The 15,065-nt window shown below is 42.7% G+C and overlaps 1 protein-coding gene across 1 annotated transcript in view; it reads left to right on the top strand.

Moving 5' to 3' along the window:
* Positions 1-14,545, top strand: part of NEK11 (NIMA related kinase 11) — a 230,692-nt gene extending 216,147 nt beyond the window's left edge. Inside the window, exon 14 of the mRNA XM_044915659.1 lies at positions 14,404-14,545. Within this exon, the coding sequence (XP_044771594.1) occupies positions 14,404-14,504 (101 nt within the window). The 3' untranslated portion in view covers positions 14,505-14,545. The remainder of the gene's footprint in view (positions 1-14,403) is intronic.
* The last annotated feature ends 520 nt before the right edge of the window (positions 14,546-15,065 follow it).

Here is a 15,065-nt window from a genome sequence, read left to right as displayed (position 1 = left end):
TTTTATGATTTTAGGTCTCACATTTAGGTCCTTGATCCATTTTGAGTTTATTTTTGTGTATGGTGTAAGAAAGTGGTCCAGCTTCATTCTTCTGCATGTTGCTGTCCAATTTTCCCAACACCATTTGTTGAAAAGACTTTTTGCCATTGTATATTCTTTCCTTCTTTATTGAAGATTAATTGACCATGTAACTGTGGCTTTATTTCTGTGCTTTCCATTCTGTTCTATTGATCCATGTGTTTGTGTCAGTACCATACTTTTTTGATTTCTACAGCTTTGTAATGTAACTTGAAGTCTGGAATTGTGATGCCTCCAGCTTTGATTTTCTTTTTCAAGATTGCTTTGGCTATTCAGGGTCTTTGTGGTTCCATACAAACTTTAGGATTGTTTATTCTAGTTCTGTGGAAAATGCTGTTGGTATTTTGATAGGAATTGCATTAAATCTGTAGATAGCTTTGGATAGATGGACATTTTAACAATATTTGTTCTTCCAGCCCATGAGCATGGAATATCTTTCCATTTCTTTGCATTGTCTTCAATTTCTTCCATCAGCGTTTTATAGTTTTCAGAGTTCAGGTCTTTGACTTCTTTGGTTAGGCTTATTCCTAGGTATCTTAATAGTTTTGGTGCAATTGTAAATGGGATTGTTTCCTTAATTTCTCTTTGCTCCTTCATTATTAGTGTATAGAAATTCAGCACATTTCCGTATATTGATTATATACATATATATAATATATACATATTGATTTTATATATATATGATTTTATATATAGTTTATATATATATAAACTTTAGGGTTTTCTGTATATAATATCGTATCTTCTGCAAATAGTGCAAGTTTTACTTCTTTCTTACCAATTTGGAAGCTTTTTATTTCTTTTTGTTGTCTGATTGCTGTGGCTTAGACTTCCAGTACTATGTTGAATAAAAGTGGTGAGAGTGGACATCCTTGTCTTGTTCTTGACCTTAGGGGAAAAACTCTGGTTTTCATCATTGACTATGATGTTAACTGTGGGTTTTTCATACATGGCCTTTATTATGTTGAAATATGTTCCTTCTAACCCTACTTTGTTGAGGCTTTTTATCATGAATGGTTGTTGTACTTTGTCAAATGCTTCTTCTTTTGAATCTATTGAAATGATTATATGGTTTTTATCCTTTCTCTTATTGATGCAATGTATCCTGTTGATTGATTTGCATATATTGAACCACCGTTACATCCCAGGAATAAATCCTACTTGATCATGGTGAATGATTTTTTTAATGTATTGCTGCATTTGGTTTGCTATTATTTTGTTGATATTGGCCTGTAGTCAGTTTTGTTGATCCTTTCAAGGAACCAGCTCCTGGCTTCATTAATCTGTTCTACTGTTGTTGTTGTTGTTGTTTAGTTTCATATCATTTATTCTTCTCTAATCTTTATTATTTCCTTCCTTCTGCTGGTTTTGGGTTTTGTTTGTTCTTCTTTTTCCAGCTCTTCTAGGTATAAGGTTAGGTTGTTTACTTGAGATTTTTCTTGCTTCTTGAGGTAGGCCTGTATTGCCATAAACTTCCCTCTTAGAACCACTTCTGCTGCATGCCAAAGGTTTTGGACCCATTCAGGGTCTTGTCAAATGCAGATTCTGATAGAGCAGGTCTGGGGTGGGATCTGAGATCCTGCATTTCTAACCAGCTGTCCTTCGATGTGATGCTGCAGGCAGGACCATGTTTTGAGTGACAAGGTTTCAGTGGAGCATCCTTCTGATGGCCTTTGTTCCCTTAAATCAACGGTCTCATCCTTCTGATTGTATAAAGAGCACTGAAGTCAGGAGGCTCAGGACCATTCAGTAACCTTGCTCTTTCATTCAACTCTTCCTACCTGTAGAACGGGATTAACAAACCCATGCTGAGAATCCCTGGAGGCAGACTTTCCCAGTAGGATGGAGATCTCCTAATTTGGAGATTATCTGGTCCAACCCTTCCCCCTCTGCTCCCTACCTTGCCTATGCCTGAAGGCCCATGCTTGAGATCCTGCCGAGTTTGAGTTTGCGTTTCTCTCCCATCCCACCGCACTTGGGGAAGCTCTGCAGGATAAGGGCTTCTTGCAGATACTTTCAGAAAAGTGGGAGTAGCTAAAAAAGCCATTTTTCAAAACCACTCGGCAAACCTCACCTTAATAAGGGATCTTCTCCTTTGATTTCAGGACAGGAGACAATTAAGAAACCCAGTGTTTCCAAGTGAAAGGCTTTAGGGGGTTCCTGCCTGTCCCGCCCGCTCCCACAGCATGTGAAAGCCCCGCTCAATTTTCATTCGTCCCAACCCGTCAAGAGAAGCTGTCAGCTTCGATTACTGTTTTGAAACTCATTTCAGTCTTTTAATGCAATTCACTGGAGAATGAGGTATTGATCCCCCAATCTCAGTTGTTTTTCCTAAGGCCTGCACCACATTGGCCTTCCTGGTCTCTCTCTAGGTCTCCTTCCCCCCCGCCCCCAGCTCTGGAATGCACGTTACTCTCCTAGTAAGTGTGCTGTGATAAGACCCCTCTGTAGTCCTCAAAGGAGACGTATAATAAAGGCAACGTGTGGACATGTGTGAGAGACAAAATAATGAAAATCATCATTTTTTATTTATGGAGAAACATTTTGATTTGGACATAAAAGGATACAAATCTAATGTAACAATGCCTTAGGGGTCAGGACTAGAAATGAGTGTTCCCATTTCATGAGTCTGCTCTCTTGTTCATTGGAATTGCTGCAGCACCATGTGTAAAGTCCCGCATGTCCTCTTGTCACCGGGGGCCTCGATGACAGTTTAGCCGGTAAATTTCACCCCATGTGTGGGTAACCGTGTAAGTTATTGTCCAAACCAGGACACTTGTGACAGTGGAATGGGCGCTGCTGGTGGTGATACTCCTGTGTCAGGCATGCACTGAGACAGTCTCAGGTTAACCAAGGCGTAGCCCTTCCAAATACAGACAGTTTGTAGCGAGAGACCCAGTGACAGTCTGGCATTGAGAGGTAATTGTGTCCAAGAAAAATTGCACCCAACAGAATTAAACAGGCAAGGAAGATTTTTCAAGTCTGGTGCAACAGGGGCCTCAGTCGGTTAAGCATCTACCTTTGGCTCAGGTCATGATCTCAGGGTCCTGGGATCGAGCCCCACCTGCATAGGGCTCCCTGCTCAGTGGGGAGTCTGCTTCTCCCTCTCCTTCCACCTCCCGACCCCCACTAGTGCTCTTTCTCTCAAATAAATAAATAAAATCTTTAAAAAAAAAAGACTGTTGTAGTAAGGGAGAGAGCTTGAACTCAGCTCCGAATACCACAGGAGCAGGAGATTTATGGGCAGTGGGCAGCAGGAAGGGGGTCAGTGGATGGAAAGTTACTAATAGGAACTTGGTTAGGTATCAAGAGTGAGGACTGACTAAAGTTTGGTCAAGGAGGGAACCCTTGGGGAATCTCACCAAATGACAGGCAGCTTTTGGAATCTGCCAGGAAACTCATAGTTTCTCACATCCTTGCCCTGACAAATTCTTCCAAACATATTAAGGCTCTAATTGCTTTTCCTTTGTGATTTCTCTTCATTTTCCTTTGCAAATCCAATTATTCTTATTGTGTTTGAAAAAGAAATTTATTTTCAGATCTTTGCTTCTACTTCAGCAAGGCTGGGGTGAAAATGACTTTTGAAAAATAAAAAATGTGGTTTGAATTGATCAAGGGAAGCACAGTTGTGATTCAGCTAGGAAGGACTTAATCTAGTGGCCAACATTTCATGGTGCATTGTTTAGGGGGGCTTAGTGAATAGAAGGAAAAGCAAGGGGACTTATTCTATATTTATTTCATATATATGGCTATCCCAGTGGGGGCCCAGTATAAGATCCACTGTCCTTAGCACAGTGTTCTTTCCCATTTGTCTATACAATGAACATGTTCAATTAGATGAATTCCTTGGTACCTTACAGGGCTTTTAAATCATTCTATCCCTCTCTGGGTTGTATTTTCTTGTTATAAAATATCCATGTTGATGCCATTATAAAGGATCAGTGGCTTCTCTTTGCACCCAGGATCAAAGACTCCTTACCTCAGCCTTCCAGGTCCCTGCTCCTGCCTAACCATCTGCTTTCGTCTCCTGTCCTCTCTTCCTCCTAGTTAGGCCCCAACCATCTCAGTCTTCTTCCTTACAGGACTTATAGTGCCTGATCATGCCCTCTTCCCTCAGTTGGGAGTGCCATTACTGGGGAGCTTCAGCTGGGCAGAGAAACCGTCTGCAAGGCAAATAAGCTCCAAGGAAAGGGGAAGACGAGACGCATTCCTGTTAGTTCATCTAAAGGGATAAGGGATGAGAGAGCTTTTAACCTTGATAACCTATCAAAGCTGGTGGAAACTCTTTCCTTTTCTCTCTCCCCAAAGAGAAATTACTTGTTGTTTTTCCGGGAGCGGGGGAACGTGTTAACCATTTCCTGCTGTTCAGCTGGAATGTTGTTTGGAGCGGGAGGCTAACATCCCCTAACCTGCTGCTCTCTGCCGCCTGTTGAACAGCCCTGTCCGGGCTGCGCGCTGCCTTGGACGGGCTGAGGGCCTCTGGGGCTCTTCTCCTTCTCCGAGGCCGCCCACGAGCCGTGGGGCAGCGGGGCTTTCAGCAGCTGTGCGCAGATTTCTGTTGCTTTCCACGTGGCCCCATGTGTCAAGCGTGAAGCACAGGCCTCTCCACACAAGTTTTTTTAAAAGGAAGGCTGACGTCTTCCCACTCAGAAATATGAAGTCATTTTTATCCAGCGATGATCGGATAGGTCCCATAAAGCCAATCCATTTGAAATCGGGATGAAAATATAATAATACTGAAAGCTGCACTTAATTGGAGATTTATCTTGAAAAACAACAACTAAAAATCACAAAAGTGATCTTATCTTTGCAAAATTAGGTTACGGTTTTCACTATGTGCTAATTCTTAGAATAAACCCTAGGAGATGCATATATTTTTATTTTTATTTTTTTTTAAAGATTTTATTTATTTTTGACAGAGAGAGAGAGCACAAGCAGGGGGAACAGCAGAGAAAGAGGGAGAAGCAGACTCCCTGCTGAGCAAGGAGCCCGATGCGGGGCTCGATCCCAGGACCCTGAGATCATGACCTGAGCCAAAGGCAGATGCTTAACCGTCTGAGCCACCCAGGCACCCCTAGATGCATATATTTTTAAATAAAATTGTATGATATCACCATATTCCTTTCTATTTGGCTTTCCAAGCATCTCGTCATTCATCCATTGTGTATTTATTGTGTACTTACTATATGCCAGGCACTGTTCGAGGTAATGGGATCGGTGCACAAGAAAGGTGAAAACAATCCATGCCCTACGGACCCTGTATTCTGTAGTGGGGTGACTGACAGATCATAAAATATTATGGAAGAACAGTGTGTGCTAGAGAGTATCAAGTGCTAAGACAATACAAAGCCGGGAAAGAGAACAGGCAGTGCAGAATGGGGCTAAAAGTTAGTTTTAAAGAGGGTAGTCTGGGTAGATTTCTCTGAAAAGATCACATGAGGTCACAGACCTGGAGGAGATAAAGGAGAGAGAGAGGGCTAGCTGGAGAAAGAGCATTCTTATCAGAGGGAACAGCAGGTGCAAAGGCCGTGGGGTGGAGTGTGCCTGGGGTATTCAAGGAAGAGCAAGGGGCCAGTGTAACAGGAAAGGAGGGAGGGAGGGATGCATTTGGAAAGCACAGTGGGAAGGTGGTTCAGGATATTTTAGACCAGTGGAAGGACATTGACTTCACTCTGCATGAGATGGGGAGCCCAAGACAGGGTTTTGAGCAGGGGAGTGAAAGGACCTGACTTACTTTGGCTGCTGAATTGATAATAGACTGTAGGGGAGCGAGGTTAGGAGCAGAAGACCAACTGAGAGGCCATTGTAGCAATCAGGTGAGAGAGTGTTGTGGCTTGGACCAGGGCGGTAGTGGTGGGGATGATGGAAGTCAGCATCCTGCATACAGTTTGAAAATGGAGCTGATAGGATTTACTAACTGGTCTGGTTACGGGAGACACTGGACTATCGGAGTAAGAGAGAAAGAGAGGAATCAGGATGACTCAAAGTTTTTTTGGCCAGAACAGTTGGAAAGCAGGAGCTGACATGGACAGAAAGGGGGAAAGCTGCAGCAGTAGGATATTTTGGGAGGAAGCTCAGAAATTCAGTTGGGCATGATTTCTGCCTGTTGTTCAAGTGGAGATACAAGTGAGTAGCACGCTCAGGGCATTCCTTCTTGAGCGTCTGGAAACTTAACTCAAAAGCTGCTTCCTTTCCTCATGAGGACCCCCTATTTCTTACAGTACATAGGGAACAAAGCTGTAGGGAAGAGTCAGGAACTAGGCACCTGAAAACAGCAAGATACTGCTACTACCATCTTTTAGATCCAAGAGAAGGGAGGAACTTCGATAACTGGTGTAGCTAGAGCTCTCTCATAATGTCCCAAAATAATGGAAGGCTCTACTCCTGTCTTTCAGCTAATACACAAAAGGAGAGATAGCGAGAGGGTAGGAGTTGGTAACTCCCATAGGCAAGGGCAACACAAATTGAGGGACAGTCTACAAAACAACTTGCTTCAAACCTTGGAAAGTGTCAAGGTCATTGAGGGAGACTAAAGAGACACAACAACTAAATATAACACATGATTATTTTGACCTGGATCTTTTTTATTATCAGGGGAGTTATTAGACAATGGGGAAACTTGAATGGATTAGAGTATTAGATGACAGTAACATGTCAATGTTAATTTCCTGATCTTGATGGCCATTCTGTGGTTATGTAAAAGAGTGTCTTCATTTGTAGAAAATATACACCAGGTATGGAAGCGAAGGGCATCAGGTTAGCAACTTATTCTCAAAAGGTTCAGGGAGAAAAAGAGTTCTTAGTATTACATTTGTAACTTTCCTGTGTGAGATTGTTGCAAAATTAAAATAATATTTAAAACATGAGGACAGGGGGTCCTGGCTGGCTTGGTCCATAGAGTGTGTGACCCTTGATCTTGGGGTTGTGAATTCAAGCCCAACATAGGGTGTAGAGATTACTAAAAAATAAATAAACTTAAAAAAAAAACAAAAACAAAAACGTGAGGACATTTCTGTTTGACATCTTCTTCAGAGCCCCTAAGAGAGATAGATAATTAGAGGGCACGGGGAGCCGTCAATATTGATGGGTAAATAGATGTGATAAAATACATTGTTTGCAAGTTAAAAGTAAACATGAGAGGAAGTCAGTAAAGGAATTTGGAGGCTAAGTGAGTTTGGAGGAAATAGTCAGGAGAGAAAGTACTCTCTTGTGGTTTAATGGAATTTTTTAGCTGGGGAATCAGCCAAACACATGTTGGGGGTTGGCTGCAGGCGGCTGGAGCTTCTTCAGGAGCCTGGGGAGGCTTCCTGCAACTCTCCTGTGTACACTATCCATATGGGCAGGACGGTGATCCAGCCCTAAGAGCACTGGCCTGTAAATGAGGCGTCTGGACTAAGATGATCTTTAGGATCCCTTAAATACTTAAAGGACTTTGAACACGAGAATAAAATTGATAAAAGATATTGAGCATAGGAAGAAATAGATGAAAAAGAATGAAAAGGTATACTTCTTTTCATTTGAAAATGTAAGTTCTTTTTACTTGACATACCCACCTACCTAAAGGGGTGGTTCCTGTCCCCCATCTCTCCTTCCATCCCTCCTGTAGAAAAAGCAAACTTATAACCTCTTCCTTAATGTGAACTGCATAAAGAGCACTCCCCTATCTTCTCAACTCTTAGGTAACAGCAAGAATCCCCTTAAATAAAATTTTCTATTTTATGATTTCTAAAATACTCAGATGCATCATTGCGGAAAGATTACAGCATGTTTTCCGAGTGTCAAATAAATTTACACCGAAATATTACAATGTTAGAGTACCTATCACTTTTATTTTGGCTTCAAATGAGTTTGTTTATAGCATGCCTGATTTTTTCATTGACCCATAATTTATTTATAATAAATAAATTTACAAACATGGTACTATTTAATCCATATCTTTGTTACAGATTTCTATCAATTGTATTGTAATCAAATAACTATAATTTGTTGAAAATCAATTATTTGAAATGTGTTGAGGCTTGAGTTGCTGTCTAGAAGATGGTTAGTTTTTATAAATGTTATGAAAGTCTGGAAAGAATGAGGGTTCTCTAATTGTCAGGGAGGGAGAGGGTCCTATATATGTTTCTTAAGTTTAGCTTATTTAAGTATATTCAGATTTTCTATGTCACTACTAATTTTTCAACTGCTTAACCTATCAATAACTGAGCACGGTGTACTGAAATACTACGCTATGGGGACATTTCTGTCAATTTCTCCCCATAGTGCTTTATGTATTTTGATTCTACTTTATTAGAGGCATACTAGTTTAGAATTTTTATTTCTTCCTGGTGAGTTGAACTGTTTTCATTATCAAGTGGCAATCTTTATTGTAATAATGCTTTTTTTCTGTTTTTTCAAATCCATTTTGTCTCATGTTAATACAGCTATTTCCAGCTTTCTTTGGATATTTGGATATTTGTCTGGTATATCTTTTTAAAATTTTTAAAATTTATTTGTTTACTCTCAACCTTTCAATGCCCTGTGTTTTAACTGTATCTCTTGTAAACAAGCTGGATTTTGTTTTTTAGTCAGTATTTACCCATCTACATTTACTATGGTTATGAACAATGGCGGGTGTTTAGGTCACAAACAAAATAATCCTTACAGGAAAGGTTAGCTTGAACAGTCTCCAACCAGCAGCTGCACTCAAGATTCTGCTGCCAGGGAGGACGGAACAGAAGGCAAGCACCATTTACAAAAAGGGACCTGAAAGTCACATGTCCCATCTGGGGGTGCCATATGTCACCTGAGCATTGACTGCCTCTGTAGAGAGATCTGTTCCATCTTTGCCCAGCAGGTTCAGAGTCAGCCATTTGAAATACTAGATGTGGAGAGAAGGGGTACAAATCATCCTTAATAAAGATTCCCGATGCTTGTTAACACTAAATGATCACTAAGACCGCAGTATTAAAGAGGAAATACGTTGTGCCATTCTGTTCCCACAGTGGCTCATACATATTTAATGTTCAGGGATTTCTTATATTCTGTAAAATCGTTTTCAAGCTTTCCTTAAACTATGCCTGAAGAGTAATCTATGTGTTCTCTTAATGCTTGCTGCTAAAAAGGCTTTCATGATTATTTCTACAAAATTACTTTTTTTTTCCTTCCACTCTGCCACTAGCTTTCTTGTGTCTTTTTTTTTTTTTCAAATTCACTCAGAGAAGATAAAACTATTTAAAATAGTCTTTTTTTAAAATTTTTTTTAAGATTTTATTTATTTATTCATGAGAGACACACACAGAGAGAGGCAGAGGCAGAGGGAGAAGCAGGCTCCCCGCTGAGCAGGGAGCCCGATGCGGGACTCGATCCCAGGACCCCGGGACCATGACCTGAGCCGAAGGCAGACACCCAACCATCTGAGCCACCCAGGCGCCCTATTTAAAATAGTGTCTTAACCAGAGGTAGAACTACAAAACTGCTTGAAGCTTGCAGTTAAACTGAAATAGGACTCGGATATAGTCCAGCATCAGGAAACCAACAATAAAACAATGGCAAATAAGCACCTGGTAGGTGACAGGTACTGTGCTAAGATACATGTGTGTGCATGTGTGTGCCTGTGTTGTGTTTGTGTGTAATCTTCACGTAAATATGAAAATTCAAGGCTCAAAGAAGTTAAGTAACTGGCCCAAGATCACACGGCCAGTGACAGTAGAGCCAATATTCAACTCCAGTGTCTGAATCCATAGTGATGAAAAGTGAGTCCTGGATTGAAACTACTGGAATTCAAGTCCCAGCTCCACCACTTCAAAATTGTGTGGCAATGGGCAAGTTATTTAACCCCCTTAGATCTCAGTTTCCTCATCTGTAGAATGGAAATAACAGTATCATATCCATAGGATTTAATGGGATGATATGAGGAAATGCTCAGAATAGAGCCTGGCACATAAAGGCTCAAAAACTGTTAGTTATTATGGTTTCAGGGGACATTTTAGGGCTTCTTTCTCATCAATGGGTGCTATTACTAGTCAGATTCCAAGTTTCTTTTTCTTTTTCTTTTTTTTTTTTAGAGAGATAGTGCCCGTGCACATGTTGGGGGAAGGGCAGAGGCAGAGAGAGAGAGTCTCCAGCAGACTCCCTGCTGAGCTTGGAGCCCAATGTGGGGCTGGATCCCATGACCCTGAGATCATGACCTGAGCCAAAGTCAAGAGTCTGACGCTTAACCCGCTGAGCCAGCCATGTGCTGGGATTCCAAAGTTTCTTTAACATTATGTTCATCTGGTTCTCGCCCTCTATTTCACATGCCCTTCTCACCTGCCAAAATGACTCACTGATTTCCCAGTGCTCCCACTATTGGCTGCCACCTGGCTTCCCTCCGGCTATTATGGCCCAAGTGAGACTGTGCCTCCTCTTCCTCGATGGGGTGTTTGATTTTCTCAACCTTCATAGCACTTTGTATTTATTTATAATTAAGAGTTCTTTTTTTCCACCATATTGAGGTTGAGTGAGACACCCTTTAGATAGCCAGTTGGTGATATCAAGTGGGCAGTTGATTCAAGCCTGGAGCTCTAGATGAAGGACAGGAAGGTGGGCATATAGGAAGTCCTCAGCCTACAAATGGTATTAGAGACTCTGAAATGTAGAGGCTGAAATGAGGAGGAAGAAGAGTCAGCCGAAGAGGCTAAAAAGAAGCAGAGAGTGTAATGGGAAAAGCTCCTGGTGAAGGTGGTATCACCAAAAGCAACAGAAGGAAGGGTTTGAAGGAGAGAGTAGCCTGCTGTTAAGTGTCCAGTAAGACATGTACAGAGAAGAGACCAGAGGAAATAGCCACATGAAGGTCACTGTAAGAGGAGTTTGTGGAAGGAATGAGGACCAAGACCCAAGAGGAGTGGATTGAAGGGGGAGAGTGTGCAGTCAGAAAGTGGAAACATCAGCCACACGTGACTCTTTCAAGAAGCTTTGCCAGCGATGGAGGGCCAAGTGATAGATGGGGAAAGAGGTGAACCAAGGGAATGTGGAGGTCACAAGTAGCTTCTTGTTTAAAAGAGGGCACTAGGGCATATTCTCTTCTGATGTGTATGCTCCAGGAGACATAGAAGTAGCTGCGGGTGGGAAGGTCACTGAGCTGGTGAGAGAGGCTGAGATCCAGAGCACTCAGGGAGAGAGAGGATGGTCTTTCATGGGAGCACGGATGGTCCCTTCACTAGGGACGGAGGGAAGGCCAAGTAGGTGGGGTAGTTGGGCACTTAGAAGAAGGAATTTCTACATGTTTGTTTCTATTTCTCAATGAGGTATTAGGTAAAGTCATCAGCTGAGAAGGAGGGTGGGGCTTAGCAAGTTTGAGAATAACGAATAAAGAAGAAGGTGTGAAATAGTTACTTTGAGCAGTGGAAAAGAAGCATACCAGAGAACTACAGGAGGACCATGGGCAGCGCTGAGCGCCGTTTTGAACTGCGGCCATTAATTATTTAAATGAGAGCTGTTGGCAGAATTGGATGTTTTTCTCCTGGAATGTTCTTTTGTTCAGGAACAGGCATAAATAAATGGATGTCCAGGTTTAACCATTACAACTGTGCCAGAGGATTTTGACACAGGAAGAGGGGAGTGAAAGAGTCAAGGGTATCTGCAAGATTGTAATTATAATAATGAACCATGAAATGTGACTGAGGAAAAGTGGGACATGGGGACATGAGGACACAAAGGGGTGACTGTCATCATGGTGATAGGCCGAAGGATTGCAGGTACCACGAAGTAGAAGAATAGCTGGAGTCAGTATGGTGGAAGAGTATAAAGGGATGGTTGTAGAGCATAAGGCTTGACATTGATTCTAGAGGAGGTGTGGTTATTGGTGCTGAGGAGGTCAAGGGTATGATCATAGGAGTGTGTACTGAGGAGGGGAAAGAAAACGATCACTGGATATGAGACAGTCCAAAGTCAGAGAGACCAAGAATACTGACGCCAGGATAGTGGTGATAGGAGTCGGGGGTGGGAAAAAGAGAGCATGAAGGTTGCTGAAGTCATCTGTGAATAGGGGGAATGACAGGTTTGCTAAATGTCAGCGGAAGGAAAGCTTGGGTTTCTGGGGGTGACTGGGGTGACTAGGGATGTGAGGTGTCCTGGGATAGGTCCTGATAATCTCCAGGAAGAAGGTGGGAAATCTGCTGAAGCTGAACAGCCTGGGGCCCTGGGGCTGCCGAGCTCCCAGCACAGGACCTGTGTTTGAGTTTAGGCTCCAACAGCCACTAGCTGTGTGAGTTTGCGAAAGTCAACCCGCTTATTCTCGTCCGTCAAATAGAGATAAATGTTCAATGACTTGCCTCGTTCACAAGGATCATTTGAGATAATGACTGTAAAAGGATTTTGTAAGCTCTGAAGTACCATTAAAAAGTGAGTTAAAATTTAAAATGTATATATCGTAACATTATGATTTCTAGCCTCTAAACTAGAGCAAGGTAAATCACTTACTCTTCTTTTTGTCTGCCACAATACCTAACCTGGATGCTTGTGTTCTAGAGTTTGCAATGTTGAATAGTATTGAACAATAAAAGCTTAGAAAATAAATTAGAGCCTGTGATTAATGCCTTCTGTGTTACTGTCAGCATGGCCATGAGCATCGTCTAGCAGTAATGCTTTAAAAAGTCTGAAACAAAAAACAAAAAACTCTGATTTTTCTTTTCACCAAATCCCCTAAAACGAAGAATAAAGAAGCATTTCTTAAGGTTAAAGTCCTAAAAATATTTGTGCATTTTGACCCAATAATTCCATTCTCACTTTTTAAAATCTTTTAATTCCACTCAACATTTATACAGAAAAATGGAGAAATCACAAATGCACATATGAGTTTTCACAGAGAAAACACACTCATGTAATTCGCCTCACTCATAGAAATTTGATGCCAGAAAATATTCCTCTGGATGAAAAAGCTGTGTTCCTGAGGACGTTGGCTCAGTGTTACAGCGGAAAACGCTAAATGTTAGGTGGAGGAATGACTCAGTAAATGTTGGCACATAAATTCAGTGGAGCAGTATGGGGCATTAAAAATGACAGATTTGAACTAGAGAACGAAATTCACAAAACTCGAATGCCCTTGAGGCAGGCGGGCAGGTGAAATCCGAGAAGCAGTCTGCTCTGAAAGGCAGACGCCGTAAAGATATGCAGGGGGCGGGGCGGGGCGGGGGGCGGAGGAGGGCGGGCCGTGCCTTGACTTCCACAGTAAAATGCTCAAGAAAGTAACGCACTGGGGCGCCTGGGTGGCGCAGTCAGTTAAGGGTCTGGCTCTTGGTTTTGGCTCAGATGGTGATCTCAGGGTCGTGGGGTCGAGTCCCGCGTCAGGCTCTGTGCTCAGCGGGGAGTCTGCATAAGTTTTCTCTCTTCCTTTCCCTCTGCCCCTTCCTCTCTAAAGTCAATCGATCAATCAATCAAAAAAAGAAAAAAAAAGTAAAGCATAGTGCTGACCAAACAAAACATGCCCCGGGCCTAGTTTTACACGTAGGCCTTTCATTTCTGACCCTCGCTGGAGGTAAAGGAAAACACAGGCAACATAAACCCACCAGGTACGGCCATTGTTGTGGCTGCAGGAGGACAAGGGCTGGAGGTGAGCACAGAAAAACCAACGTTGGTCTGCGTGGGAGCGGGGCCACATTACCTCACCCCTTTAAGCCTCCGTTTCTCCATCTGTAAAACAGGGGAATTTAAAAATGCCTCCTTCACAGAGCTGTTGTAAAGGTTAAGTGTGTCCCCTTCCTTTGCCTCTTCTTCTTCTTCTTATTTTATTGTTCTCATTAATATTATTTCTGACTCCATATCCCACTCTCCTCTTTTCCCTTGTTCTCCCGACTCCAGCCACACTAGCCTTCCCGGTATTTCTCCAAGGTGTTTTAGCTGCAGGGTCCCCATTCTCTCCCCCTAGTGTAGGTCTCACTTCATGTGGGTCTCTGCCCTGAGGACACCTCCTCTCAGGGCAGTGTCTCTCTCTCTCCCTCTCTCCCCCTGCTTTATTGTACTTCATTGCACATGGTGCTGCCCGACATTTTATTGTCTATGTATTTTTTAAGTTATCTGTTTATTCTCTACCCTAGAAGGTAAGCTCTATGAAGGCAGGAATTTACCTAACTTGTTTAATGCTGTGTTCACAGTTCCTAGAAGGCCCCTGGCCCATAATAGACCTTCAGGAAGTATTTGTTGAATACCGTTGAGTGTTCAAGGTAGAACCATCGCGTCTTATTTTTTCCTTTCCCCCCCAAATCTCAAAGGTACAACATTTGTGTAATTAGTGATTTAAAGAGACATTTCTTGCGGATGACTTGAATGTGTAAAACTCCTCTTTATCTCTCCTAACTTGGGTGGCAGGTCAGCCATGCAGAAGCTGGGAGCAGAAGTATTTGAGAAGGTCTACAACTACCTCAAGAGAGCAAGGCGCCAGAAGGCCAATGAAGCCGAGATCCGGGTAGCTCTAGAAAAAGTGGTGCCTCGTGCCGGTGACTGTTTTGAAGTGGACCAGCTCCTGTACTTTGAGGAACAGTTGCTGATCACAGTCGGTAAAGGGCGCACGCTCCAGAACCCTCACCAACAATTGTCAAAAACAAGCAAGTCCAAGGGGACAAACCCATTCAGCACATAAGCTGGACTTTATTATGGGAAATGGGTACAATGCCGGGGCTACCATCTTTACTATCAGTCCCTTGTCAAGAGGAGTGAGTCCTTTAGAGAGTAGTAAACCTATCTGCCTCTACTCTGAGTCGTGGGCCAATCAGTGGCTTCCTGAAAAGCATTCCCGCGAGTGTGCCCTCGGGGCTTCCACAGGGTTGGACCACCCCTGCGATGGCCTGGAAGATTCCATCTACCCTTGACCATTTCCACTTGGAGGACAGGCTCGGTGCTTGCCTGCCTCGAGTCCCCGTGCTCTATGGTCAGCCTGCTCCCCGCTTACGTCACTGAACACTGGCTTCTGACACACTGAGCTGCTGACCGGGAGTCACAAATGTTTGTCTCAGGTGACCTGTTTTGGGTCC

Source organism: Neomonachus schauinslandi, chromosome 1, assembly GCF_002201575.2.
Source record: "Neomonachus schauinslandi chromosome 1, ASM220157v2, whole genome shotgun sequence".
In the NCBI taxonomy this organism is placed as follows: Eukaryota; Metazoa; Chordata; class Mammalia; order Carnivora; family Phocidae; genus Neomonachus; species Neomonachus schauinslandi.
Note: the sequence above shows the minus strand (reverse complement) of the source record. Positions and strands in the feature narration are given on the sequence as shown.